The sequence below is a fragment of the Empidonax traillii genome, unplaced genomic scaffold (assembly GCF_003031625.1).
Source record: "Empidonax traillii isolate 1590-97213 ecotype Southwest subspecies unplaced genomic scaffold, ASM303162v1 scaffold571:size529327, whole genome shotgun sequence".
Classification (NCBI taxonomy): domain Eukaryota; kingdom Metazoa; phylum Chordata; class Aves; order Passeriformes; family Tyrannidae; genus Empidonax; species Empidonax traillii.
In genome coordinates, this window is record NW_020955764.1 from 92257 (window position 1) to 119694 (window position 27438).

A 27438-nucleotide genomic window follows, 5' to 3' on the forward strand; every position below is an offset into this window, starting at 1 on the left:
CAAATTATAGTGATGTCTGTATAATTGATGCACCTTTAAATATACATACAAACTCCATTAAGTGCAACTGTTTATGTTTAAGTTGCAGTCTTCTCCAACTCATAAGCCTCCTATTTCAATCTGCTTTCTTCTCTCATCTTGTTCACCACATCATCCTCTCCATCTTGTCTTCTTAGGGTTGCTCTGCATGTTGTTCCCCCACCATTCCTCCACTGGATTGCTTTATGCTGTTGTTATTTCTGGAAAATAAACAAAAAACGTACCTTTAATTAAGGAAAACTCCCTGCCCCACTTTCCTGGTGGAGTCCAGTCATTTAACTTTAAATTGCACTCACTGTTGCAGCCACTGCTGCCTGCAGGTTCAACTAGGCTGGCACCACACTCTGAGGAACTTGTCCTTGGAATGGGAACTTTTCTGACCAAAAAAAAAAAAAACAGACAACAGAGAGAGGGGGGGAAAAATTACACACAGTGAAAAAGGTTATAAGGGAGGAGACTAATGAATTGAATGATGTCCATTGAAAAAAAGTGACATGGATCTCCTGCAATTCCTTTCTAATACCCAGTGTTTGTGAGAAGAGTGTACTGGAGGGAGAAGGACAGAGATCAGAGGCCAGGACAACACTCAGAACTATGTGGCTTCTCTCCTACTCCTCCTGTTTGTCTGATTTCTCAGCTCTTTTTTGAAGCAATTAGTAGACAGCACAAGATAATTTATTATTAATTCTCTCGATGTTTGGAAATTATGTGAAATTCTCCACTCTTTGCTGAGGAGACACAAATCTTGTAAATAGAGCTGATCTCCTGCTGTCTTGTTCCCTTTCTTTTAATAGTAATCAGACATCTGCTCTCTTGAGAAGAGTCATGAGCTCTTCCCTGTCCTGTCCAGTTTGTGCCCTGTGGTGATGTAACTCCTCCACAAAATCTGGTGTCTTGGACAGCTCAGATGGCCTCATTCCTAGACCCTGTAGTTTTGGCTGGCTGAGTTCCCATTCCTCCACATCACACTTACCTTACAGGTTAATTTGCCATTTCCACGTGGACTTAAAAAGAAATATAGAAATGAATTGCAGATTGATTTTAGTTTTCCCTAGGCTTTGTTCTGTTCCTCTTAAGCTCCGCGTGTGTGGCATTTAGGCTTCTGAATTAAATAAAAACTGCCTTATGTGCCATCTATACTCATCAGTCACCTTTCTTACTCTTTTTCTTCCTCCAGTAACCCTTGAGCAATATGTTTCTGGAGGAAGAAGGCCAGATGGACGTGGTCTGATAGGTGACTTGCTGGCAGCAAAATATGCCATTTGTTCCTCAGTACCAGTGCAATAGCAGGGATTTTTGCAGACTTTTCCTGTTTTGCCCATGTCAGGATGACAGACTTTAGGAGCCTGTTTGTTGGAGGGGTCTTTGTTTGAAGGTGGAGAGAGCACCTAGATCTGGATTTGCACTCTGCAGGCTGGAAAAAAAAATAAATCATCAGCTGATAAAAATGTGACGACTCAGCTAAATGTAAAAAGGATTATTTCCCATTGCTCCCCCAGAGCTTTCCTAGGCAGCCCTATTCTCTTATGGGTTATTTTCACTGTTAGTTATGACTTAGTTTTATAAGCAGAGCAATGAAACCTTTTCTCTCCACCCCTGTATGGCTGAATGGATTTGTTTCTAGGGAGCATTAAATGCACTTGTTTGGTCCTCAAATCTGTCCCAAGCAGCCTCAGAGAGAGACAGCTTGGAAAGGGAGGGGGGCATAAGTGATGATAAAAACACAAAAATAGAGCAAAACTGATTTCCTAAATTCTAAAAGATTTAATGTGTAATTTTAGGGATTCTGTTTCCTCGTTCTGAACTTCCATTAGTTCTGCATCCCTCCAGATTGCGTTACTGTTTGTAACAAAACCCCACCAGAACCCTCTGCTGAAAGGGCCATGGAAATGCTTAAAACCACAAAATATCAGGAAAAAAACCTCTGCTTTCTGACTGTGGATCAAACATATTTGTTAACAAAGTGTAACAGCGGAAACTTGATAGCACAGTATTTCCCTGAACACTTTAAACTTAATATATCCTGTCAAGGACAAGCCAAAGATGATGCAACTCTCAGCTAACCCTTACAAGCCTTAGTTCCACCCTCTGCTAAGATGTTGGGATACAGGTGATAGATCAAATGGGAGGGGAAAAAAATGCAGCTTAATGACAGCTGCTAGCAATGATCCTCATTCATAGAGCTGAAAAGAGGTAAGTAGATTAAAGTATCCTCTGGAGACTCCTCATATGGTGGTCACTGCAGTCAAGACATAAGGACTTACAGATGGAAAGTGTTTCCTGCAGAGATGAGTTCTCTGGCAGATGACTGTCCCACATCAGCCTCAGAGGTGTAAAGGTAAGACAATTTTGAGCCTGTTAGGTTCTTTTATCTGTACTAAAGAAGTTGATAATGATTTTATGAGATTTCCTCAGCTAGTCTGGTATGTAAGATAAGTTCAAGGCCAACTGTGTTCAGACTGAGTTATTTTTTTAATAAGGAGGCTCTACTACTTGTTCTGCCAGTTAAGCAGAGCTGGAGTGAAGAGTAGTTGAGGTTCATCTTCCAAATGTCTAATAAAAGAACTTGCATGGACCTGCCACTGCTGTCACTCAAGGATTCTGTACTTTGACCATGAAACTCAGTAGACTTTGTCTCCAGCTTTCCCCTAATTCTGCTGTGTGCAAAAGGAAAGGCATCTTTGAACAGATTGCTCTCTTCTTGGAGACAATTCTATTTCTAAAGAAATACTGCCTGTATGAGACTTGAATTAATTTTTCTCAAGTTAGTTAAAGCTGTATTGTATTCTAATAACTTTTTAGTAGCCTGCAGATGTTCTTTAGTGAACAACTGCTGTGGCATTCCATGGCTAAGCAGGAGTAATTGGACTAAAATTACTAAGGTAGGGGGGATGCTTTACAACAAGGGGGGGCTTTTATACAAACTGTTTTATCAAATGCTCTCTATCTCTTCTAAATACATTCAGCTGTGGGAAAAACTGGCATTCAGGGGGTTTCCATGACAGCAGCTGAGGTAAAACTGGCCCAGCTCTTCCAAAGGTCGCTCACTGAAAGGCACTGATCAGAGAGGTTGATTTGACAATGTGATTATATGGGGGAGCAAAGAACAGGACTGCAAGAGCCTCTGGTTATCACAACCAAGGAGAAATGCAGTCTAGGAGGAAGGGGAAGAGGCTGCAAGTCTGTGATGGCCAAGAATTACAGGGGCTCATATAAACTGCCTCATAAAGGCGTAAACACATATTAATGGTATGTGACAAAACAAGCTCTTAGAAAAAGTGCTGTACTCTAAAAATAAAGAAGGGACACAGGAGGTTGACTTGCATTATAAGTGCAGAGATTAAGTGAAAACAGTAAGTTTGTTTGGGTCTGGTCTAATTTTACTGACATATGCACAGCATCAAATAGCTGCCTTAACCCCAATAACTGCTTATGTGTTTTCATTCCAAGCCTTGACACGCCTGAAATGCTGCTAAAACCAAACCTGCAGCACCTGCTGTCTAGCACTGACATTTTCCTGCTACTCAAACATGGACAAATTAAATTAGCCCTCTGTTTTGTTCGAGATATTAGTTAGGAAACATCTGCCTGGGATTATTCTTCAAATTGATGCTTTCCTTAGTTTTCCTTTTTAGACCAGGAGCTGCAGAGTAATTAGGAGCTAATGGCACCAGTTGCATGGGCTGCCAGTTCAGTGGGAGCAGTTTTTGATCCCTAAGCACTTCATCAATTTGCTTCTACTTCTCAGTCCTCAGACAACATAAAGTTTTTGAATGTCAGCACTAACTCTGGGTAGACTGCAGATCTCAGACATGGACATACTACCTGTATTTTTTTACAAAGCAACTACAAGTAATAGCTCAGAAAAGACACTGAGAAAACTACAAGGCAGGAAATGAACTATTACGAGCAACAAGTTGAGACATCCACATTCATTATGCTGAATAACCATACAACCTTATGGATAATTCATTACATGCTTTTACATTCAGGTAATTAGTACATGATTACCAGAAGAAATTTCTACTTGATTAAACAGCTTTCAGCCTTATGAAGCACTTTTACCTGCAAAGGAAGTAGAATGCTCCAATTACAAGAACTCCTAGAAGAAGAAGGGAAGCCAAGAAAGCTGCAAACAGGTCACCTTTTGTTTGGGACTTGATGCTGGGCAGCAAAACCTCCTCACAACGGGCTCCTGTGTAATGCTCAATACACCTGGGAAACCAAGTGGGATTAGATTAGATGGGAACTTGTCACTTAATATGAAAAGCTGCTTTTGCTCTTAAGGGGGGAGAGAACTGTTAGGACATAATTCAGAGTTTGTGTTTGCTGAGCAGCAGCTTACGGAATTTCCCCTCCTATTTCTGGAACAAAGGGAATTGGTCACACTGGGCACTAAGTTTACATTCTGATCCATACTGCTTTCATATATTTAATACATTCATTACTGACAGATTTAATTTATTAAATCTACCTCTCTAGTGTTAACTGTGTCATCCCACTGGTTCTCACACAGTAGCCATGCTTTCTTTTCCCCCTTCCATGTAACTTTCAGCTTCCTTTGTTGCAGAGCTGTCAGGTAAATAGACCCAGGAAATGGGAATTCACTGAGACACAGTACACCTTAAACTGCAGAAGTAGTTTATGCAGGGTAATAATTCATGCCAGAACATGTTACGTGCTTGGTGAATAACCCTCTCTTGGGGAGACCTAGGTAAGTCTTCTCTACTGTGCTTATTTTACGTATTAAGCTTCTGAAAACTTCTTCTGAAGAAAGGATTAAAATGGATATGGTATTTTACTGCAGTAAAATGGTATGTTTTAGTAAAACTAAATAAAAGTGACGGCTTAGTAATTCATACTCAGTCAGAAATAGATAGGTTGAAGCTAAACTGATCTTCACTGGTCTTGTATTTTGCACTTACTCTGCTAAGTTTTCTCTTGCAGAAAGAAACAGAAAATGGAACGCTCTTCTTTCAGTAGCTACATTCTGCATGTATTTTTTTATATATGTAAATTTGCTTCCCTCTATTTGTATTACTAAAGATCTCGCTCCTTCTTGCTATTTCTGGCACTGAAGTCATAATAATCTGTGACATAAGCAACTTCAGGCTCCAGCTGAGAGGAATGGGCTGAACTCTGGAACACACTTGAAGTTCTCCACTGCCATTGGCAGCTGCAAGGTATAATTTCAGATGAGGGATAAGAAGGCAGAGTGGGGAGGAACTGCCAAAAAGGAGAAATGTCTGGGACGCGTAACTAAGACAAAAGGATCCCTGTGAGCTTTCCCCACGCGGAGGCTTGATGTGAGTCCCCTCCACTTTCTGTGCATTATGGACAATGTTTCAGCACTGTTGGTCTCAGCCATTGCACAAAGAATTGCTACCCCTTCTTTCAGTTCTTTGTCTTTGGAAATATAATGGAAGACTGAGACACTAAAAAAAAAAAAAAATCTGTTTAATTATCATCATATGTTAAAGCTGAGCAGCTGATCAAACTGCCAAGGACAATGGGAGACTTTTCAAAGTTATGATGTGTCACTGCTGGGAGAAGCAAGGGCAGGCAGACTGCTCTGATTGCTTGAGATAATGTTCCAGATATTTACTGTAAGTGTAGTGGCTTTTCAGTGGCCTATTTCTGAAATACTGTAGAATACTTTAAGAATAGAAGTGTAGTCTGAGTGGGGGCATTGTTCTCCAGCAAGTGAGAGAGAAATGCTTTGGAGAGCTGAATAGAGCAACAGGGATAGAAAATGGAATATGAAATTCATAGAAGTATTCTTGAATACCAATGAAAACTGGAGAATAATGCAAGGCTAAAATGACACAGAAAGAAAAAAAAAATAAATAGGTTTTGGCATCAAATTAAGGCTCATGGAAAAGTTCTAAAGAAGGAGTGTAAAGGCAGTAAGTCAGCAGCCTAAAGAGCCAAAGGAAGCAGGAGGAAGAAAAGACAGTCCTGCTGCAGAGAGATGCACACAGGTGAAGGATCAGGTAAAGGGGAGGGTCAGTGAACTGTTCTGAGAAGCAGAGGTGGAAGGATCAGTGAATGGAAGTTGTATTCACGTGCTGCAAAAGACCACAGGGGAAAAAAAACTGGGAATGTGACGACAGCCTAGAAAAATGGTCACTGAGGCTGCAGCACTTTGTACTAAACAGAAAACACAACCAGCTGCTTGAAGTAGTCACAAGTCTTAAGAGTGAAAGGAGCTTGAAGGCCTAAGACTCTAAGGGGAAAGCTACAGCAATAAGAACGCAAGGTTATAGCAACAGGAAAAAACCCTGCACTAGAAAAAGCACGTGCAAAACCTGAACATCCTGAACCTCTTCTGCATGGATGTAACAAAAACAAGTTGTAGAAACATGTTTTTCGTGACTAGCTAGTTCGATGGTATCTGTTTAACTGTGTGCAGTGGATTAGGGATTACAAACTAGGCTGAGCTGTTGACACACTTGCTGGGACTGATTCCATGCAATGTAAAAATTGCTGCCATGAAACCTAAAAGACGTAGGTTTTCACAGATACAGGAAAATTGAGATGAGGTACCTCTGGGTTACATTTAAATAAACAAAATTACAGCTAATGTGACCTTAGCAACAAACTGTGCTGCAGTCAGGGCATTTCTGAAAATCCAGATGTTCAAATATTGGCTTGCACAAGCTTTTATAAAGTCACCTGTCCTGATGTACAAACAGGTGAAGGCCCATGTTAAAGAGAGAAGCAACTGATGCTTTAAGATAACCAGGAGAGGTTTCTTCTGCAAGCCCTTTCCCAAAACTAGTGAGGAACTAAACAGACTTCTGTAATTAGTAGTTGAACTCAGTCAAAAGACCTGCTTATCCTGTAGCAGAGCTCTAATAATTCCAGTGCAGTTCCATATGCAATGACTGCAAGCGAGGCAGACACAGAGTGACCAACAAACATGTGGACCATGAACATAAACCCATGGTATCTGTATCAAGCCTTCTAGAGGCAGTCAGTCTTACTAGACACAGCCTTAAAAGCCAGTAGCTTTGAAGATAAACTCCTGGTTTATCTTGTTTATAATGGATGCCTAAAATAGAACCCGAGTTTGGAGCAGCTGTTAATAGGGAAGGCACCGGTGCATCTGCACTTGAATGAACTGGGGCAAACCCAGAGCAGCCTGTTTCCAGGCTGGACTAAGAGTGAAAGTAAGACTCACAAAGTCTTGTGTGCCCTAGGCCAGGTGTAGCTGTTGCAGAACATCAGCCCCGTGCTGTAATCTGCTGCCTCAGCACGTGCTCCCTGTTGCTAAATGGCCCTACCGTGTGGCATCCCAAACTTGATTTTTCAAATGGAAAAGAGGTCTTTCCCCCTCCAAGAAATTAGAATTTCTAATTCCATCAGAGTGGAAGTACAGCAGCCTTCAGTGTCTGAGGGAAATCTGTGACTAAAAGCTCCCGTTTTCAGAAATCCCATCCAGATTTGTGCTCTCCTAGGTGCCTGCACACACAGGCACACCCACCCACGCCTCCTGTCAGACGGGATGAGCCAGCCTTCCACTGTTGTATACAAACATACTACAGGAGCTGGGCTACACACACAACACCAGCAGAGGTAAAGAAATCCAGAGGATACGAATCAAAACGACCCCTGGCAGCATCAGTACAGGGTGGAAGTGAACAGACTGCACTGCATATGATGCCAGGAGATGACAGAGGGTCTGCAATTCTGTTGCTGCCCTAAAATCTGCTTAGTAACTAAAACAGGAGCAGGAAGGTCTTGCAATAACAGGAGGCACTGCTGCTGTCTCTGTGCAGATGCTGTTCGTGGGGCAGTGCGAGGGATCCTCTGGCCCTGAGATTTAGTAACAAGGTGAGATTTCTTTCTCTGCCAGACTCCAAGAGGGGCAACTTAAGGAAGTATGTGACAGACTTTAAAAATGGAAGTAGGATTTGAGTCAAATATGCACCTGGATTCTCACTGCACTGCATTAAGGGTGTTGACTTCAGTTCTCGTGTACTCAGGAAAATCCTGGGTGCTTCTTGGTATCAAAATTAATTTCATGTAAATACAAAGCTCTAAGCAAAAAAAGCTGAAAAGTTATCTGCTTGTCAATGGAACTCAGATTCCCTGGCTGATAGCTTCAAAAACACCATAATCTTCAGTCCGTTGCAGGCTCCTAAAGTTGTCCTAATCCAAACGCTATAAGGACATCTAGCAAGTATGAAAAAGAATTCAAAGCCAAAGTGAATAAGCAATACCAAAGTTAATTGGAAGCCCTAAGCAAGTTTTTAAAAATGTTTGCATTTGGGGGAGTTGGAAAACTGTTACTCTGGAGTTGAATTCATATACAAAGAGAGTAAAAGAAAATGCTCCTACTGGAGAGAAGTTGAAAGAATTGATTTTTTTTCCCTAGAACCCCCTTAGCCATGTGTTTATATGGCAAGCTTTGCCATATCTGGCAGTGATATTCGTTCTGATTGCTAACAGTTTTCAGACACATAAGGTAAGGAGATCATTCGCTGTTGATTTTGTGTGTGCTGCCCTCTGAAGCAGAGGAGCTATGTTTGTGTGGTCTCATACCATCTGTATTTTGCTTGAAATACAGAAAGCACGCTCTCAGAAATCTGCCAAGTGTAAGGAAAAAAAAATGCAAGTACCAGAGCTCCCCCTCAGCAAACAAAATCTTGCCCTTATTCTGCACTGCCTTATTTAATGCCTGTGGGACAGCTGTCATCAGGTGCTGAGGCAAATGCTTTCAGCCTTGTGGTTCCTGAGACACCTGAGGCAGCTGCTCTTCCATCCTCCTCTGTGCTCCTCTGTTTGTTTAGTACATCTGAGCGTTCCTGGGTTTGAAGCTCGTCTGGTTTATGGTGCCAGGTGTGCCTTTGGCTGCTGAGAACATCAACTCGTTGTTAGGAAAGCAATGAGGGAAGATGGCAGCTGAGCAACTTCATGTTTTAGCACACATTAGCTGCGTTTAAAATCTGCTGATGTTGCACAGGAAGGGGGGGGGGGGTAAATTAATGGTTGTTTATATTAAATATCTACCTCGTATATGTCCACTTCTGAATTATGAAATTAACTTAAATTCCAAAGGTAAGCGGTGGCTCTTAGTTTGTTAGCATGCATAAAACCACAGATTTTCTAAAGAATTATGCATTTTCCCTAATTACATGGGTAAATTACTTCCAATGATGTTGCATCTTACAGCGCAGCACGTTTGTGTAACCAAGCAGCACGTTAAGACAAACGTTTCAAGGTAATTTTATTTGCCTGTTCTTTCTCCATCTCCCTCTTCTAACTAACAATCATCCAGCCTCGGAGTCTGAAGTGATTTAAGTTTTCTTTTGGTGGGAGATGATCATTTGAGGACACTTGGGAGAGCTTTGGGTGGGATTTGGCAGAAACCTTCGTCAGAGAAACTTTGTGCAGCCATGTGATGATGCAAGTCTTGAAGCTCCAAAGCACCAAATATTTCCTGAATTCTGCTGAATCGTGATGCATTTTTTTTCCTGTTGTTTCTATTCACATCACTGCTGATTACTAAGATATCTGTGTGTAAACAAAACCTTTCTCATCTATAATTAGCCTTCTCTGACTGATTAAGGAACATGCTTAGAATGAGGACATGCTTAAATAGAATGCTGCTATTTAAACCATCTAACTTCATAATCAATCACTAGATACAGGGAAAAAAATAGTTAGTAATTTAAATGCAGTAAGATTGCCTAACAGAAATGCTCTTAAGATGTTACTTTTCTGCTTCAGCAGATTATAAAATCCTCTGGTACCTGAACTGCAAATGACTTCATTTGGAGCTGTTAAAGTGGAAATTATCTATGCTGACTAGTTTGTGCTCCTGAAGGATGGATTGCTCTGAGGATTTCTTACTTCATATTTATAGTTATTGCATCAAATACATCTGCCTTGTTACACAGTTTAGCAATAGCTGAGAGGGGGCTTTGAAATTGTTTAACTGATGCTATTTAGTTTAACCATTCATTTTTCATTTAAGTATTTTAATATCAGTAATATGGGATTCCTACCAGAAAAAAAACCCAAACAGCATGTATCAAAATGCCTTCCTCTTTGTGTGTGTGGTATTCATTTTCTATCACATAAGCCTGCAAGGTCTAGCAGTGAGAGTAAATCACCATCATCCAGCACTTTGGAGCTCTGATCTCCCTTCCTGATCTGATTCTCTGTGACACTGGGCAATGACAGTGATCTGCTGTGTGTATTTTTCAATGAGCATTTGTCACTAAACTGCCTCTTTTCTCCTCATCCAGCTCAATGAGTTTACAGGCTTGAGGTTAAGGGCTTAAATTGAACTGTTCCAAACAAAACAAAGATCTCTAATTTTAATTAGGCATCTGGGAAAAGATTTTGTTTCCTACTTCAATTGTTTTATCTGGTTATCATTAGTTATAGGTCAAGATGGAAGAGGGAGCAGAAGTTGCCATAGAAGCAAAAAAAGGTAATATCCCTAAGTGTATGTATATTTGTCTGAATGGCTATTATTTTGTTAAGCAAACCCGTTAAATCAATCATAATTTATTTTGATGAATGATAACTCAGAATTAGTAAATGAACCGTGAAAAATGGGAATTTCATTGAGCATCTTATGCCTTGGTAAATGAGAAAATAAAAAGATGGGGCTGGATTCGTGCAGGAAATGTATCCACATGCAAAATCCGGGAAGGGCTTGTTTTCCAGTGGGCTTCAGGGAGAAAAATGGTTCTGTTATGGATTGGTGTAGGAAGTATCTGCATTTGCTGCCTGGATGTTTCTTTTTCAGGTAGTCTCTGGCTGTCACTGTGAAGCTGAGTATTTCAGCAAGATTCAGAGAACACAGTAAGTCTTGAATTACAGAGTTTTTTTCCCCCTTAAAAGACGATATTATTTTTTGTGCCTCCTCATTTTGCTCATGGTAGGCCATTTTACGTTACAAAAAATGTTTGTAATAGAATTCATCTGTAAGAAAGAGTGGGGATGTGCTTTGCCTTTCCGAATGCCTTTCCTACACTCTCTCTTCCATGAGGCAAAGGGTATTTTATTTTGTTCTTTCTGTATTGTAATGAGGGAAGAGCTGTGGCTCTAAATATAGACCCCCTCCTGAATGCACATGGAACTGAGTGCTGTTGCATCTGCCAAGCCAGTATAAACCAGTATTTTTATTTTTCTCATATTGTCATGGCTCTGCAAGCTTGGAAAGTAATAGGTATTTTCTTTTGGATAACATTTTAACAGTGATTTCTTAAAGAAACAAAATAGTCTTTAGACAGCTACTGTCCAATAATTAAGACACACAAACTTCAGTTTGACTGACCTGCAGAATGGACTGGACACAGTAGGAATCATATAACAAATCCCTCCATTCAGACAAAAAGATCCATAACTGGTGCCACAGAGTTCTTCATGATCTTAAAAATAAGACCAAAACAAACACTGAGAAAAACAGAAGACTTCAAAACCAAAAAAAAACCCACCAAAACAAACCATCACACAAACAAAACCACCCTGTGAACAAAACGGTTATCAGTCTTGCCCTCCAGGCCAGCAACACGCAGCACTATCTTGCAGAACTGTTTCATGCAACAATAAGCAGAAAAGATCACTAACTTAGCACCACATCAGATGTGAAACACCCAAATTAGATAAATAAATCAAACTTTTCTCTGGCAGGGAGAGGAACTTCTGATTCTCCGTTATCTCCTCTGCCGGTCTGACCGCTCGCCACAGCGAGCGCAGTGATTCACACGGTGACCTGTGGGAAGTCTGGGCTGTCCTGTTCCACTGGCACCAACTATCCTCAGCTTCACTGCCTTCTGTGAGAGACTCAGCCAGCACAGATGCACCCAGAATAGCCTCAGGTGTGGGCCAGCACACCCTGAGACCGCTCAGGGTTGCCTGAAGAGCTGAATCACAGCCCACTTGGGCACCACCGGCTCTTCCCACCCCGGTTCTGGATGACCAGAGGAGGGGACAGCCTGCCCAGGGTCACTGATGTGCTACAATGTCATTTCCACACGTCTCAGCGAGGCTTTTTCCTGACTCAACAGGCTTCTTGGGCGAACTGCTGGTGTGTTAAACATAATTAGGAATTCCGTAGCTCCCCAGTGCAGGACACTGATGTTGGCACTTGTAGCAGCAGTTGACCATTTTGTGTTTCAAAAGCCTATCTAACTGTACCACTTCACTCTCTCTGAGAGCAGTCTAAATTTGGGATTTGGACTGCATATATTTAGGACACATTTAATGCATCAGTAACTCATTTTATATATATATATATATATATATATATGCATATATATATTTTTATATATTTCTTCCATCTTATGAAACCACAGTATCTCAATCAAAACAAAAATAGAGCAGTCTTCTGACATCACAAGGGTGAGAATCATGTGTTACCTCACACTTTTAAGTGTTCTTGTTGTTATTTCTCCCGGAAGCTCTGAAAATAAGAACTCTGCTGTCTCACTATAGAAGTGTGTGCAAATGGGAACGGGACCCTTTTGCCTGTGTGCAGATAAATGAGGGAGCTGGAGGAGGGAGAAGAAAGGCTGGAAGGATTGTTCATGTTTGACCTTGTTGCACAGAAACGTGTGTTCTGCCCTACCTTGCTATAAGTTAAATGGAAATTTATTTTAACTCCGAAGCTTTCTGTGCTTGTCTAGTGGCAATTAATTTCCTGCAAGTTCACTGTTAAAAGACTAACAGCACAATTGCAATGGGAATAAAATGGGCACAGAAGAAAAACAAGGAGGTTTTTAAACAAGAACTACAAATTATTTGATTTTAGTCTATTCAAACCTGACAGTGGACCTTCTGTGGGAGTGTATTTCAATTGAATCCTCTGTCAGATGAAGGGAGGGTACTGAACACATGGACATTGTATCAGGATATCCATACAGTTATAAGAATCAACTGAGAAAAACAGAACTCTCAACGTGCCCTCAGCTCTGTCAAGTGTCTGAGGGAGTTAACTGTTGAGATTCTACCAGATGGAAAAGCAAGATGATAGGAGGTAGGCCCCACAGAAAAATCCTTTTACACAGCTCATGGGAAGGTTTCAAAGAAATTCTCATGAGAATTAATGAGAATTTGTTAACCTCTTTAAAATCCTGCCTTCAGGTTCTATTTCTTTTCTTCCTCTCGATGCAGAACCAGACCAGGCCCACACAGGCACAGAGTCCTGAAGGAACCTCAACGCCTGGAGTCGTTTAGGGCTCATCTGGGACGATGATCACTGGTAAGGGGTGATCTTTGTATTAAAGCCCAGCTCTGCAGCACACCCAGGCATTTCTGTTCTGCCAAAACACCTCAGGCACTCTGTCTTAGGCCTATTAAAGTGAGAGAGGCAGAGAGAGAGAACAAAAAATGCCCAGGGAGCCTTTGAAACCTTTTTGATTGTAATTACAGACAATTTTTCTATAGGCTATTCCTTTCCAGAGACAGGCTTTTTTCCAATCCTGAGGGGAAAATGGTAACCTTAATTTTACCAGTGATGAGAAACTTGAAGAAACCTCTAGGACCTTCTAGATCAGGTGCCCTTTTTTCCCAGCCTTTTGTTCTTTTCACTATTTTGTGTATTAATACTTTGCTACTACTTAGTGAAAGTATCAGAGTAACAAAGTAGGTGTCAGAATTACAAAAGGCAATAAAAGAAAATTCAGGATGCTTTAACACTAGAAAAAAAATATTACTAGAAAATTATAATCCAAAAATAGATATTATTGTACTCCATACCTACTGGACTGAAATAGAGTAGCTTGCAGCAAATTTCCAAACCACAGTTCTGTATTTATAGACAGGAAGGTGTGAAAGCACCAGTTTATCCCTCTAAATTTATAGTCAATGATGCAAAAGAATATACTGGAGAATCAGAAGGGGTTCAGTACAAAACCCAATTACATTAGCATCGGTGAATGTGCTATGATTTTTCATGAGGTGAGTCAATACATTATATTAATCTAAAAATGCAAATTGTATGCTTTGAAAGTCAAATGTATACTACATTCAGACTCCATAATCAAGATAGGAAAGTTTAACAAGTCAAGTGATGAGGGGAGATTAAAAAAATACAAAAGATTTAGCTTTTAAATTAACAGAGCTCTATGTATGTGGTACATGATATATATGTGTGTATTTTGATACATCCTTCTATGCGAAAGATTAAAGAGAAGTAAGACACAAAAGTGGGTTTTAAAAAAAGTTGAATTTGGTGGAAGGAGAAGCGAAGAGGAATAAAACAAGGTTGTTCTTTTTTAATGCTTATCAATACTTAAAACTGGCTCTAAATACACTTATTCCTAATAATTCTTTTTGAGGACATGCACATCCTGGTTTCAGCTAGGACAGAGTTCATTTTCTTCCTAGTAGCTGGTACAGTGCTGTGTCTCTAAACTTGCCTGTTTGCATTTAAACTTTTGTAACCTGACTGTCCCAGCTATTAAAAAAAAACAAATTCAGGCTCAGCACCACCTTAACTCTCAAAGAGCCAAGCCAGCCTTGATAACCCACATGTTGACTCAGCTGTCTGGCCTCATCCAGAGGCCAAAACACCAGACTGTCTAATCCTGAACTCTGCTAACACAAAAAAGGAAAGGGGGAGGAGTGGGAAATGTTGACAGAAGATAAAAGGGGGCTGATGCTTCCTCACTTGTAAGCAACTCTGGACTGTGTGATCAGCCACAAGCTGTGAAACGCTAGGATTGATCAAAGCACAACATCTCCTCACAGGATTTGTACCATCAGCAGCTGAACTCGAGTGAGGGATGGCAGCTCCGCAGAGCAGTTGTGACAATCCCAGTGGCAGCTCCCAAATCCGAGGCAATATATTAATGAATTCTAATTATACATGGATGTGTATCCAGGCAAAGACTTGGAAGAAATTACCTGTTCGCATATTATTCCGACAACAACTTTTATTCTTGGTCAGAGGCTGCTCTTCTAAAACAGCACCTGGAGACAAACATGGAAGTTGAGCTTGTCATTTTTAAACCTGGTGGTGACTTTTTCCCCCCAAGAAGCAGTTATTGGAACGCAGCTTAGTTTTGCTGCTGAGACATCTGCAGGGACAGTAAGGCACTGTTAGATGGAAGCTCCACTAATTCACAGTTAATGGCAAACATTCAGCTCTGCTCTCCAGTTCAGTGAATCCCCAAAGGCAGAGTAAAACCAAATTCACACTAAAGCATATTTAAACAATGAATGCTTTTTTCCACGCTGCCACGCTTATTCAGAGTTGTGGTACCTGTGCATTTAGGCAATCTAATTGACTGTTTCTGGCCAGCTAATTGGATGGGCATTTGAACCCTGAAAGACAGTGCACACAATTGAACCAGTTCCCAGACTGGTGATTATTCAGTCAGGTGAGGTCTCGGTGGTAGAATTCTTGCATTCCACAAACAAGAACTTCCCAATTTGTCATTTCTCGCAGAGAATCTGTGTGGGTTTCAGTTGAGTGTTTCTCATGTCTGGATGTCGGGTGAAATTAGTAATACAGGCTGTGAATTTACCAGAACTCAGCAAGGTCAAGGCTTGTACAATGATCTTTAAAATCTGGAATAGAAACTCTCTGACTGGACAGAAACCAATCTTCACTTGGCAATTTTAAAAACTTATTCTGTAGATATGTCAACTCTATAGCCACCTACCCTTGCTATATTCTGTTTTCTTATTAGATATAATCAAAGTTTACCATATCATTACTAAACAAGCCTAATGTAATAGATCATCTTCTTTTTTCATGTTTGCTCTTTTTTCTTAATTGCACTTTAAAGTGTACGTAAAGCAGTTATTTAAACAAACTGCCCTATACTGGAAGAAAGAATCTTTTTCCCATTAAATGATCAAATAAAATAAATTGTCAGCTTTACGAGGAATAACTGCCTACACTTCAGCTTTCAGGAACAGAAAATCAACTTTCTATAGAGGCCCATTTCAGAAGGTATGATGCATTTGTACTTACTTTATGAGCAGACAGCGCTGGTTCTCACGGGACCTCAGGTGACTTCTCTAGTTTTCAAGTGTCCTGTCCATGCAGGATAGTCTGGAGTGGCAGTTCCCTGTGACACTGGGCTGTGACAGCAAGGTCCCCTCCCAAAGGCGTCCTCTTGAGCTGCCTCAGATACACAACCTGTGTGTGTGCACAAGGAGAACAATTAACAATTAACAGAGAGACAGGTGGACAGGAGTCACTTCAGAGCTAAAATCCTGGGTTTAAAAGAACTAAATCATCCTGCAGACAGGTTTCTCCTGCATTCGAGATCTGGGCTCTGTGTGCTGTGAGAAAAGGTTCACATTTACGTACAGTGCAAAGACAAACACCCTTGCAGAGGCCAAGCACAGAAGGGGGGAACACCCTGCTCACAGAATCACTTGTGGGTTACCAGCACTACAGTTTATTGCTGAATTCAAAATGTTCACATAAATTGCATCATATATATATTTTACACAGCGGTCACAAATCTGATTTAAATTTGTATCTTACTGGAGCAAGCAGTCCTTGTTAATTTAGTCTCCCTTTTCACAGAAAGTTCCACGAAATTATTTAATATCCAGTAGCTCTCATAACAGAAAATATAAACAGCATCTATCACCTAAATTTCAGTCTAGCTCCTGTACCAGATTTAATTAGGATAGGAGTCCTTGAATTGACAGAATAACTTTAGTTTTGCTACTGCAAAAAGGAGATCCTGCATCTCCTTTCCTTCCCCTTACTATCAGTATGCACCTCACTATCTCTGGTGCTGCTCCTGGTGTAAGTTGAGCTTTTTCAAGAGATGCTTAAATCCAGTGATCTGCCAGAAAATCCCATGGGGGAAGCTGAGGTTTTCTACAGCATCAGTGTGTTTCATCACTGTCTGGATGAGTTCTAATTGTTACAGGTACCACCCATTATTTACAGGCTGACTGCAGAGAACCAGGCAGCTTGAGGAAGGCCATGGGACGAGCACTAATTCTCTATTTTCCAACTTTGACCTGCATGGTCAAAGAAATAGGGGGTGGCAAAGGGAGGGGGTGAAAATACTTCCTCACCAGTCCAAGGAGAGGTCTGTGTGTATGCATTACTCTATGTTTTAAGTTTTGAAAATAAGGATCATAATTTGGGTCTAAAGATAACTTTCCAAAGAGATGCTGCTGACAGCATTCACAGTTATGGCATTTTTTTCTTCTTTTTAAGATTGAAGAGTAAATAAATCATTAGGCAGTCAGGTATTTACACGTTTTTCTCTGGGGTTCTACACTCTGAACAGAGGTTCATGTATAAGTGTCCTAAAAAGAACAGATTGGAGTCCCTATCTCATCAGAAATAGGATGATATATTTAAAGAAAAGGAAATACTACCACAGAAATTGTTGCTAAATTCGATTCCAACTTGCTTAAACCTATCTGTGCACTGAGCTCATACTAGAAACACAAAGATCAGTTGTGCATCTACCTTCCACTTTTCAAACTGTCTTCCTCCTGAGAGGCAGATATAGCCCATGCTCTCAGAAACTACGGATCCAATTGTATGAGTGCTGAAATGTGGATCTTGCACGCATCTTGGGAGCTCCTGAAAAGTCACTCTGTGTTTCCAGCTGGAGCATTTTAATCTGAAGTTTAAAATAAAGCCTATTTTGCTCTGTGCCAGCTCTCATTCTGCACCAATATTAAGCTCAAATATTTGTGTTTTGAAAACAGTGAAGGGAAAAAGGTTTCAAAAATTGCTTAGTGGGCTAATTAAATATAACTTTCCTTCTGAGATGTGCCCTTGATATCTGTCAAGCAGTCAGTAACCTACAACCTCTTATTTTCTCCAAGAGCCAGGAACTGTCCTGAGGTCTTGTTAAAAGGAGTCTGTTTTTTCTCATCTAGGTATAACTTCCCATCTCCTCCCCATCTGAAGCTCATAACTGGCTGGAGCACAGAAAATCATCAGGTGTCAGAAAAAAAATGCCTGAAACAAATGAGGATCTGTCCAAGGAAGACTTCAAGGTGAGATGTTACAACAAATCTGTATGAGGGCAATGTCTTACTCAAATTCACACCCTGAAAGTTTCTTTTAGGATGGGACAGCCAAAACAGGAGGGAATTCTCACAAAAGGCAGAAGCGAAGGCAGGTCATAAATAGCTCACAAATCTCGGTGTGCTTTGACTGACAGGTTAATTTTTTTGGCTACAGTTGTTCAAAAAATTCTTTCCATTCCAGTTTTCTGAAATGACAACAAATTACTGAGTCCTCTTGTCTTAGAAGTGCCCACAGCAAAAATTTAGATTTACATTTTGATTTTACCCACTGAAGTATGTCCAGGATTAATTATGTACTACAACAGCAGCCTAAAACTCTTGTCATGGTGTTGAAATTGCAATTTGAGACATTACGGTGACTTTAAGGGGACACTTTCCATTCCTAAAATTTCCAAAGTAGTTTGCAACCAACTGCAAATTCCCATCAGAAACCCCAGTTCTACTGTATGAGATATTCCTCCAGACATTGGCAAAGCTACAAAGTTGAGCTTCTGTCAAATATAACTACTGTAGTCTGCTAGAAATTTGTAATTTTGAGGTAGAGACTCCAGTCTCCAGCCTGTGTGTGCTTATGTGAGGGGAATTTAATAAATTTTACAACACACTTGCACTAAAAAAAGTCACTATCAAGCTTGGGAAAAAACCCCCACAACACTATTCTTTCATTCTTGTGTGCTTACTGATTTCTTCTGTGGCACTTTTGCTTCCAAGTTTATCCCTAAACTAAGAAATAAGCTGAAATTACTGGAACTTAAAGGCTCTCACTGCGTGGTTAATTTGTACTCGCGGCTCCGTGGCAGATGGAGTGACCCCGCAGTGTCAGCTCCCCGGTGTCGGTAACCTCAGATCCAGCAACCAGAACGCTAAAAATCCCCATCACAAACTGGCGTACAAGGCGGTTCAGCACGTGGTGACAGAATCACACTGACCGGTGCCTCCTAAATAATTCTGAGTTACTAAAAAATGTCTATCGTGAGAGTTTTAGATATTCACTTTTACACGGCAGTCATCACGAATCAAACGTAATTAGTGTTCACTATGCTGATTTTGATTTTTAAAGATTTATCCAGATAGTAAGAGCTGGTTGCTATTACAGCATAGGGGAGATAGCTCAAAACCTGAATTCCAGTCTCATTTATTTTGTCCATTTAAAGCACATTCTTAACCTTGGGTTGGTTTACTTCCTTTTTTTTTTCCTTTTTTTCTTTTGGTGCATTTAATTTTGCAGTGAGTTAATTTGCTCTACTTAACCCACGGCTTACCGCAGCACAGGGGGTATTCTTAACTCTGCCGGTGTAATCTTTCTCAGACAAGCACCGGGCAATGTGCTGAATCAACGTAATCCCTAATCCGCGCGGTGTAATCCCGCGGCCGCTCGCTCCGGCGCCCTTATGTAATCCGGGCCGCGGCGGCGCCGCGCGGGGCGGCGATGCCCGGCCCGCTGTGCCGCGGTGTGTCTGTCGCGGTGTGTCTGTCGCGATGTGTCTGTCGCGATGTGTCGCCGCTCGGGTGCCCGCGCGGGGGTCGCGCGCGGGGAGGGGGGGGTGGCGGGGGAAGGGGGGCGGGGCCGCGCCCGTAGTACTCCAGCGCGCGCCGCCCGCCGCCGCCATTGGCCCCGCGCCGGCCGCGTGACGCGCGCGCGCGCGCCCCCCTCATCCCCCTCGCGCTCCCGCGCAGCGACCCGCGCGCGCGCGCCGGCCCCGCGTCGCCAAGGGAACGGGAGCGGGAACGGGAGGCGCGCGCGGGGCCGCGCGCGGGCGGCCCCGGTCCCTCCCCGTCCCCGCGCGGGGCGCGCGCAGGACGCCGGTGGCGCGGGCAGAGCAGGTACGTGAGGGGGGAGCCCCGGGCGGCGTGAGGGGAGCCCGGTGCGGGCCGTGCCCCGGCAGCGGGGCCGTGCCGTGCTCCGCCGCAGGCAGCGGGGTCGGTGCCGTGCCCGAGAGGCGGGTCTGTGCTGTGCCCCGGCAGAGGGGCCGTGCCGTGCCCCGTTGCAGAGGGGTCGGTGCCGTGCCCAGCGCGGCCGTGCTCGGCGCGGTTTCCCCGCTCGCTGCGCCCCCGGGGCCGGGCAGGGCGCCCGGCGGGCCCCCCCGCCGGCGGTGCCGCGGGAGCCGCTCCGCGCCGGGCAAAGTTTGGCGGCGGTGCCGCCTGGCCGGGGTTGGGGCCGGGGGCGCTCGGGACCCTGCGCGGGCTCCGCCGGGCCGGGCGGGCTGAGGGTCGCTGCCGGAGCGGCGTTACCCCTCAGAGGAGGGGGCCGAGGGGCTGCGGGGGCTCCGGGAGCCCGCAGTATCTCCCGCACCGCAGCCCCCGGCACCGCCGCTCAGCGGGGCCCCCGCGCCCCCGGACAACTTATGCCGTGCGGTTACCGAGTACATCCCGGGTACGATGCCTGAGCTTGAAAGCTGCTTTTATTCTCTGTGCGGGCAAACCCACCCAACGTGTGGTGCCTCGGCAGCGCCTTCACCGAGAGCGCTCCAGGTCTGTGAAGGTGCTGCAGCGCTCCTTGGAAACCCACCCGTCCCGGAGCAGCATCACTGCCTGCCCCAGCCAGAAAAGGAATCGTAGTTTCTGCTCTGAAGTTGAAATCTATTTAGAGTGCTCTTAACTGGGGAATTTTTGGTTTGCCTTCCATAAAAATGTAATAAACTTGATAGGCCTTTTTTGTTATATTTGTAGAGGTGAAATCTAAATTGTGGGGATTGATGAGCTGTAACAGGACAGCACGTCACAGTAACTTTTCTTAAGGAGAGCAGTCTATGGATATGCGTGGTTTCTAAGCTTGTTAGCTTGCTGAATTTACAGGAAAAGGTTCTGCTAAATGTGTCTGCAGCAGAATTTCTTGGGTTTTACGTGTGGGTTTGCGAGCAAACCGATCTACAAGCTCCGTGTTAAAGAGAGCACACACCTGACACCATTGTAACAGCTGCCAAAAATGGTATATGTAAAAGAAGCAAAGTGAGTAACGATGTAGGGGTGTTTACAGCTGTGAAGGCTCATTCTCTGCCACAGCAGAGAAGGCTCATTTGTCTGGACACAGGGCTTCTGTCATAGGCACACAGTCAGAAATTGCTGCTTTGTGGTCTGACTACTGTTAGGAATCCTACTCTTTATGCAGGACTTATTACTGGAATTTGCACAAAGAAGGTTAAGCAAACTGTGCTCTTTTAATGTGCTGTATAACATCATTACCCAAGTGTGGATCGGGGGAGACAATGCTGATAGTTATTTTTCGGTAGTTCTCGCGAAGATGCCGCAAGTTCCTGCAGGACACTTGTAAAATGGTTATTACTGACACGGTCACGTTAGGTGGGGATTGTAAATTAGACCATGCAATAGTAGCACGTAAGTGCTCTGCAACGAGATACTGCCATTAACACTGGGAAAAGCCTTTCCTCGGTGTTGAGAACAATGTCTGGATTGTGGGGCAGCCTCCTCTGCGCGGGGAAGCGGGGGAATACTTCTCATTTACAGAGGATGTGGAGTAAGAACAAGCGTGTCCTGCTTCAAACGTGTTATGGTTCCTAAATGCAGAGAGAGTGTGTTTGCAGTCAGGGAAGGGACTGTGTGAACCGAGAACCCATTCCCGAAGCGGTTCCTACTCATTCCTGTACGTTTCTGAAGGAAGTGGAGTTTTTGCAGCTCTGTCCTGATGCTACCCATTGAATCGCAAAACTGACTCGTTCAGTGCAAGGTGGGGATTTTGCCTGAAGGGCGAAAAGAGGTGGAAGTTGCACACAAAGTTAGATGGGTAGTAATTGTGCTAAAGACAGCAGTGGACAAAGAGAACATGTGGCAAGAGTACACATCAGCTATTTCAGTAGGAACTGGAGTAGTAGGTGAGATAAAGATCTTCACTTCAACCGCTATGAAAAGGTCAGTAAGAAAATGAAGATGTGAGCTATGTATGCCTGCAGTGTGAGTACCAGTGCGAGCCTGCTACTGAGCTCAGGTGTTTTCAGATTGTGACTGACAGCATCAGTGCAGAACACAGCATGCAGTGTAGCAGTTTTCCCTGTCACTGTGTCCGTTCCCAAAGGTTAGTTGGGTCTAGGCACGATTGCAGCTCTGAAGGTGCCCTGTTCAAGGTGCTCATTACACTTCCCCTCTCCAGGCCCCCTGTACCGTTGTGCTGTTACTCCAGGTTGGGGTCGGGGGTGACTCCCCCAACCCTGGGTCCCTGGCAGCTGCTGTTCCGCCTCCCGTGGTCTCCACACTGCGGAGCCTGACTCTGCAGTGATGTTGCATCACAGATCACTTTAGGCACAGAGGGACAGCACTGGCAAAACCTCCAGCACCACGAAGCCCATGGTTCCAGTGTTATTACCCGTGATTGTGTCCAAATTAGGAGGAGGAACTGCATTGCCCTGCGAGATCCTGACACGACTAAAATTCACCTATATCATCAGTATCTGTCTGAATTAGTTGCATTACCTGGCAATAGCACAACAATTAATTGAATTGTGTTATGCAGTATAAAACTATCTGTGTAGTCTATCAGAGCAATAAACGAGATGTTATTTCCATATAGTGGTGCTCAGCTAATCTGCTTCCTGGACAATGGGATTACCTAACAGTCAGAATACTTAATCCTTATGAGCACTGCAGAACCAATATTGACATAGGAGAGCGAGCGGGAGTCCTTTCTGCCGCATGTATTATCATCAGAAGTGTCAAATACATGCTATTTGAGCAATCATCATTGCTGGTTGGTATGTGAGAGGAGGACTGAGGTTTGATTCCTTCTTTTCCTCTGCTCGCTGGTTCTAGAGTGACACTGTGTGCTGGTGAAACATGTTTGCCACACTCTTTTTGGGTTTCGTGGTGTGAGGGGTAAGTCTGGAATCTGCAGCGTCGGAAAATGGAGAGTTTGGGATTTTTTGACTTCGAAAAAATTTCTGAACTCTGACAGTACTTTTGGGAGTATCTCTGTAGTATAGGTGGACATGAGCACACTTGTTGAAACACTGTCCTCAAGAGAAAAACAGTTCAAGTTGGCTTCTTATCACTGTGGGGGTAGAACGTGGCTGTTGTTCATTCTTTGGCTCCAGAGGTTCCTGCCCAAGGTGAATTGAAGCCTTTCTTCCACCAGGTTCTTGGGTGGTGCACTGTGGGTGAAGGTGGCAGGGTTACTTCAGCCTCTCTCATATTTCAGCCCATCTGTTTGGTGGGCTTAGGATTTGGTGTGACGAGTGTGATGTATTAGGGTTTCATTCTTAATTTAGTTATGAGTTCCCAGTGAGCTCTGTTACCTCCGTACAGTCCTGCTGCAATCGCTGTTTTTGCATGAGGAGAATCAAGGCAGGCCTTCTTGTAAACTCAAGCAGCAATGGAGGTCTTCTAATCATACTTTTGTCCTTGACTAAGCATTGTAAAATACAGTATCAGCTCATCCCTTGCTTTATCCGAAATAATAATATTTGCAGCATGAACAGGTTCTCCCTGTCTCATTTTAATTTTTTCATTTTGTCTCGTCTAGGGTTCGTTGTTTCTTTGATGTGTTTCCACTAAAATTTCTTGGTGGCAATTATTGTGTCTTTGCTTGCATCCTGTAAAGCCCCACGTGCCCCTGTGGCGTTACACACACAGGAAACTACATTTAAAATGTATGTTCAAATATACTGGTTGCAAAGTCACACCTGTAAGTCAGCAGATGTTTGATTTAGGGTTCTGCAGATACAGTTGTGTGTTGTGAGCCACCCTGGTATCAGTGAGCCAATGATTTTCAGGAAAAATAGTGTGTGATCTTAACAGTTAAGAAGAGGATTAATGCAAATGGAGCTAAAGGCCTGTGCTGTTTTAAACGTGCTGCTTCCTAATTTTCAAGAGCTTTAATTTCAACCCAGGTAACCTTCTTGCAAATTAGTTTCTCACACAGAACTTATTGGTATTGTGAGGTTTAGTCCCCTTTGTTTTGGCTTTGCTTTTTCTTTTTAATGATGTTACCTGGGGGTATAAACTTCCCCTGTTGACCTTAAAAAAAATCCCTAAATGGGATTTGAGCCTTCAGTGGTGATTTCTAATTCAGGTAACTGCCTTACTTGGTAAGTTCATGCCCGTTTGGGTTTTGGTTTGGTTTGGTTTGGTTTTTTTTTTGGGAGGCCACCAAACACTTGATTAAAAAAAAAGCAAGCAGGCACAGGAAAACAGTTCAGTTTAACTTGAATGGATTGCCATGAGACAAAGAGCATCTCTGCTGTTCCAGGGAACTTCAAAGGCTGCCTGCAGACGAGGCAAGTGTCAGAGCTTCTCAAAAAAGTTGTGAAAGTCTTTATAGTGGAAAGTGTTATGTGCCTGATATTTAAGTGTGCCTACTAGCTTTTTCCACTAATAGAAAACGAAAATTCATGTCTAAAAATAGCAAAATGCAAGTTTTATTGATGTTGGTGAGACTTTTGCTGTTGAATTATTTTGTCATTTTGCCTTCAGTGCTTTCGTTCAAGTCTGTCAAATAATTTCTTACAGAAAAGCACACCACTTGGACCACCAGTCAATTTAGCTGATGCCACAAATTTAAAGAAAGCTCTTCTTAAAATGCACTAAAGAGCTCCTGTCTGTAATAATTAAAGTTAGCAAACATACAGGATGTAAACATGAGGCGTGTGGTGTGTCTCAGCAAGCAGTCCATAATTTTTCTCTGTATATAATAGCTACCTGAATTTTACAACCCACATAGAGTAAATAATTACATTCTTATCTGGAATGATAAAAGCAGACAGCTTTGAAAACAACTTTTTAACGGGAAAGTGAGATAGGGGTCAAGGTTCACATGCTAATTGCACAAGTGGATAAAAAAAAAAATCAATCTCAAAGATTTTTTCTTGCACATATTTGCTGTTTTTCTTGTTACCAGCTGCCACCTCCAGCAGTCTGAATGCTCTTTTTGTTTTTGTTTTTTTTTCGTAAAAAGGAGGACTTTCAGAGCAGGGGCAGTAGTGTAATTAAATAGATATGTTTAACTTGGAAAGGTGTTATTTTTAGGCCTAGCTCAAAAGGGCAGGTACTCCTTGGAGACATTTATAAATATGGCCAGATTGCTCCAACTAAAGAGCAGCGCAAGACGTGGCCAGCGTCGAGGTTTACTTAAAAGTTTTTGGCATGTGTTATCTCTGGGCCAAAAAAACCCAAAAAATGGAGAGGAGGCCGCCGAGTGGGCAGAGTTCCTGAGCCTCTGGGCTGTGCTGGAGAGAGTGCTGGCTTCCAGAGGAGCTGGCCCTGGGGAGGGAGGGATGGTGTTCCCTGCACCCTGTCAGGGCCCTGGGGATGCTGATCCTTCTCCTCGTGCTCGTACGGTGGCTGCTCTTAGGAAAGCAACACTGCTGGCTGTGGCACCGGCAGGGACCTGCCTGGCAAGGATCATGCTGGACACAGCAGCTGTTCCCTGCCTGCCCCTCATCGCTGCTCTCCCGGGAATTGGGATCCGAAGGTGCGAGGAGCGGAGAAGTTTGGGCACGCTCCTGGTAGGAAAGGGTGTGTGCGTGAATTAACGGGCACACTGCAGAGAGATTTTGCTCCCTGCTCTCTGTTCTTTTTTTTCCTGATTCCCATTTGCTCACTTTTCCACCTCTGAGCAAAGGGGAGCATATGGCAGTGTGCTGTCCATCTGGTTGCCACTTACTGTGAAATCGTTATGCGGGCAAATTTGGCCCCATCTTGAGTTTCTTAGGTGGGTAAAACTCTTACTAGAACGACAGCTGAAGTGTTTATTCTGCACTGTAAAAGGGAATTAAGCACAGAATGAACACAAATGGTGCTTTGAATTATTTTCAGTCTTCTACATTAACAAAATACTTGTGCTAGTCTAGTATTTAAGGCAGAACAGACTGGGATCCTCGTTGTGAGCAGCAGACTGCTCAAGTACGGATAAAAGACAAGTCCTGTCCCAGGGGATTTGCAGTCTAAATACATTTTAATAAGAACACTGTGAATGGTGAGAGATGCTTAGGAAAGCCTTAGCGATACAGATAATGCTGTATGTGTGTCATAAGAAAAACTCGGTTGACATTTTTGCCTCCCAGCACAAGCTTGTCACAGTCTCCATAAATGCACAGCAGGTGTTAATTCGGGTCTTGTGCGTTTTGGGTCTATCCAGGTGTTTCTGTTTACCTGCCTATCAAGGATCAACACTGGCAAAGAGAAGTCTTATTATTGTCTTTGGCACCATGAGCATGTGCACATTTTTGTTGTCATCACATTGCAAACACTGAAGCAGTAATAACTTTGCTTTCTCCTACTTACAAGAAGGGAGTGCCACTGGAAAAAAATTAATTAGGTGATATTTATACTATTATATTCCATGTCTTACCTGCAGACAAGAGTACTTGCGAAAGTAATTTTTAAATTCCATTTCTTTTGTACTTAGGAAAGTTAACTTTTGTACGTTTTCTATTTTGTAAGTCAAGTTTGTTTCTCATGTAGCCACATGGAAAAAAAAAATCTGTATTTTTTTTTTAAACTGGAACAGGTGTCTATACAACTAGAAAATCAGTCAGATGCAAGTAATTGATCTGAAACAATCTTCCTTGCTGTTTTGATTGCTACATGCATGTTTGTTATGTAGGACTGCTGCACTGACCCTACTGTGATATGGGATATCAAAGTGCCCATGGACTGGAAATGAGAGTTTTGTCTTTGTGGAGGAGAGTGGCTGGAGTTTGTTCACTGCTTTCTTTAAAGTTCTCATTTTGAACAGAAGTGCAGTCAAGTTTTTAACTTGATAATCTTAATAAGTATTAAATATTGTAAGCATTGAGATATTTTGCCTTTTTTTTTCCTGCAATAACCTATTTAAAAGATTGTAAAGAGCTTTCTGAGGACCTTTTGTCATGTACTGAAACACGCAATGAGAAAAGCTCACTTTAAGTTTTCAACAAAACTCCCGAGTTTGAGGCTTGCTCTGAAGGAGCTGTTTTTGAACAGATATTCCTTCATTAGTATGTCTTCCCAGTATTTTAAAATGAGAATTCAACCCTCAGTACACAGCTGTGAAACTAGGCTGGCAGTGGGAATCCTGAGCAGGTTTGGGGAGAAGGAAATATTTCATGGCTTCTCTTCCAGCCTCACGAGAGCTGTGGCTGATCTGCCGGTGATCTATGGCCAATTTCTGTGGTGCAGCAGCACTGAGGGCAGCCAGCCCTGCTGCCTGAGACTGAGTGGCAGAGCCTGTTCAATCCCTGCTGAGCTGCACCTTGCTGGACTTTAGTGAATGACTTTTGTTCTGGGGAATTTTTTTTCCAGTTCAAAAGAAGAAGAAGGGAAAAAAAAAATAGGGAGGGTGGGCGCAGGAAATCCCAAAGGTTTTCTTTTAGCACAGTGTTGTGTGACTCGCACTGAAGTCTTCTGGAATATATTTTATTCGGGAATTTTGTTGTAGGATAAATCTGTGGTGGATTTAACTGTGACATGCTGAGTGAGATTCGT

The 27438-nt window shown here is 42.8% G+C and overlaps 1 protein-coding gene across 11 annotated transcripts in view; it reads right to left on the minus strand.

Annotated features, from left to right (window-relative positions):
• Nucleotides 1-27438, minus strand: part of NRG4 (neuregulin 4) — a 44474-nt gene continuing 17036 nt past the window's right edge. The window contains exons 1-7 of one of the 11 annotated variants that reach the window (XM_027897981.1): nt 19290-19459; nt 15983-16063; nt 14908-14973; nt 11336-11429; nt 4105-4254; nt 336-415; nt 1-239 (exon numbers count right to left, since the gene is read on the minus strand). In XM_027897981.1, coding sequence (XP_027753782.1) covers nt 223-239; nt 336-415; nt 4105-4254; nt 11336-11429; nt 14908-14917 — 351 coding nt within the window. In that variant the 5' untranslated portion in view covers nt 14918-14973; nt 15983-16063; nt 19290-19459 and the 3' untranslated portion in view covers nt 1-222. Of the gene's footprint in view, nt 240-335; nt 416-4104; nt 4255-11335; nt 11430-14907; nt 14974-15982; nt 16151-19289; nt 19460-27438 lie in introns of those variants that run through there. The other 10 variants (XM_027897980.1, XM_027897979.1, XM_027897982.1 and 7 more) reach the window with 10 other exon arrangements.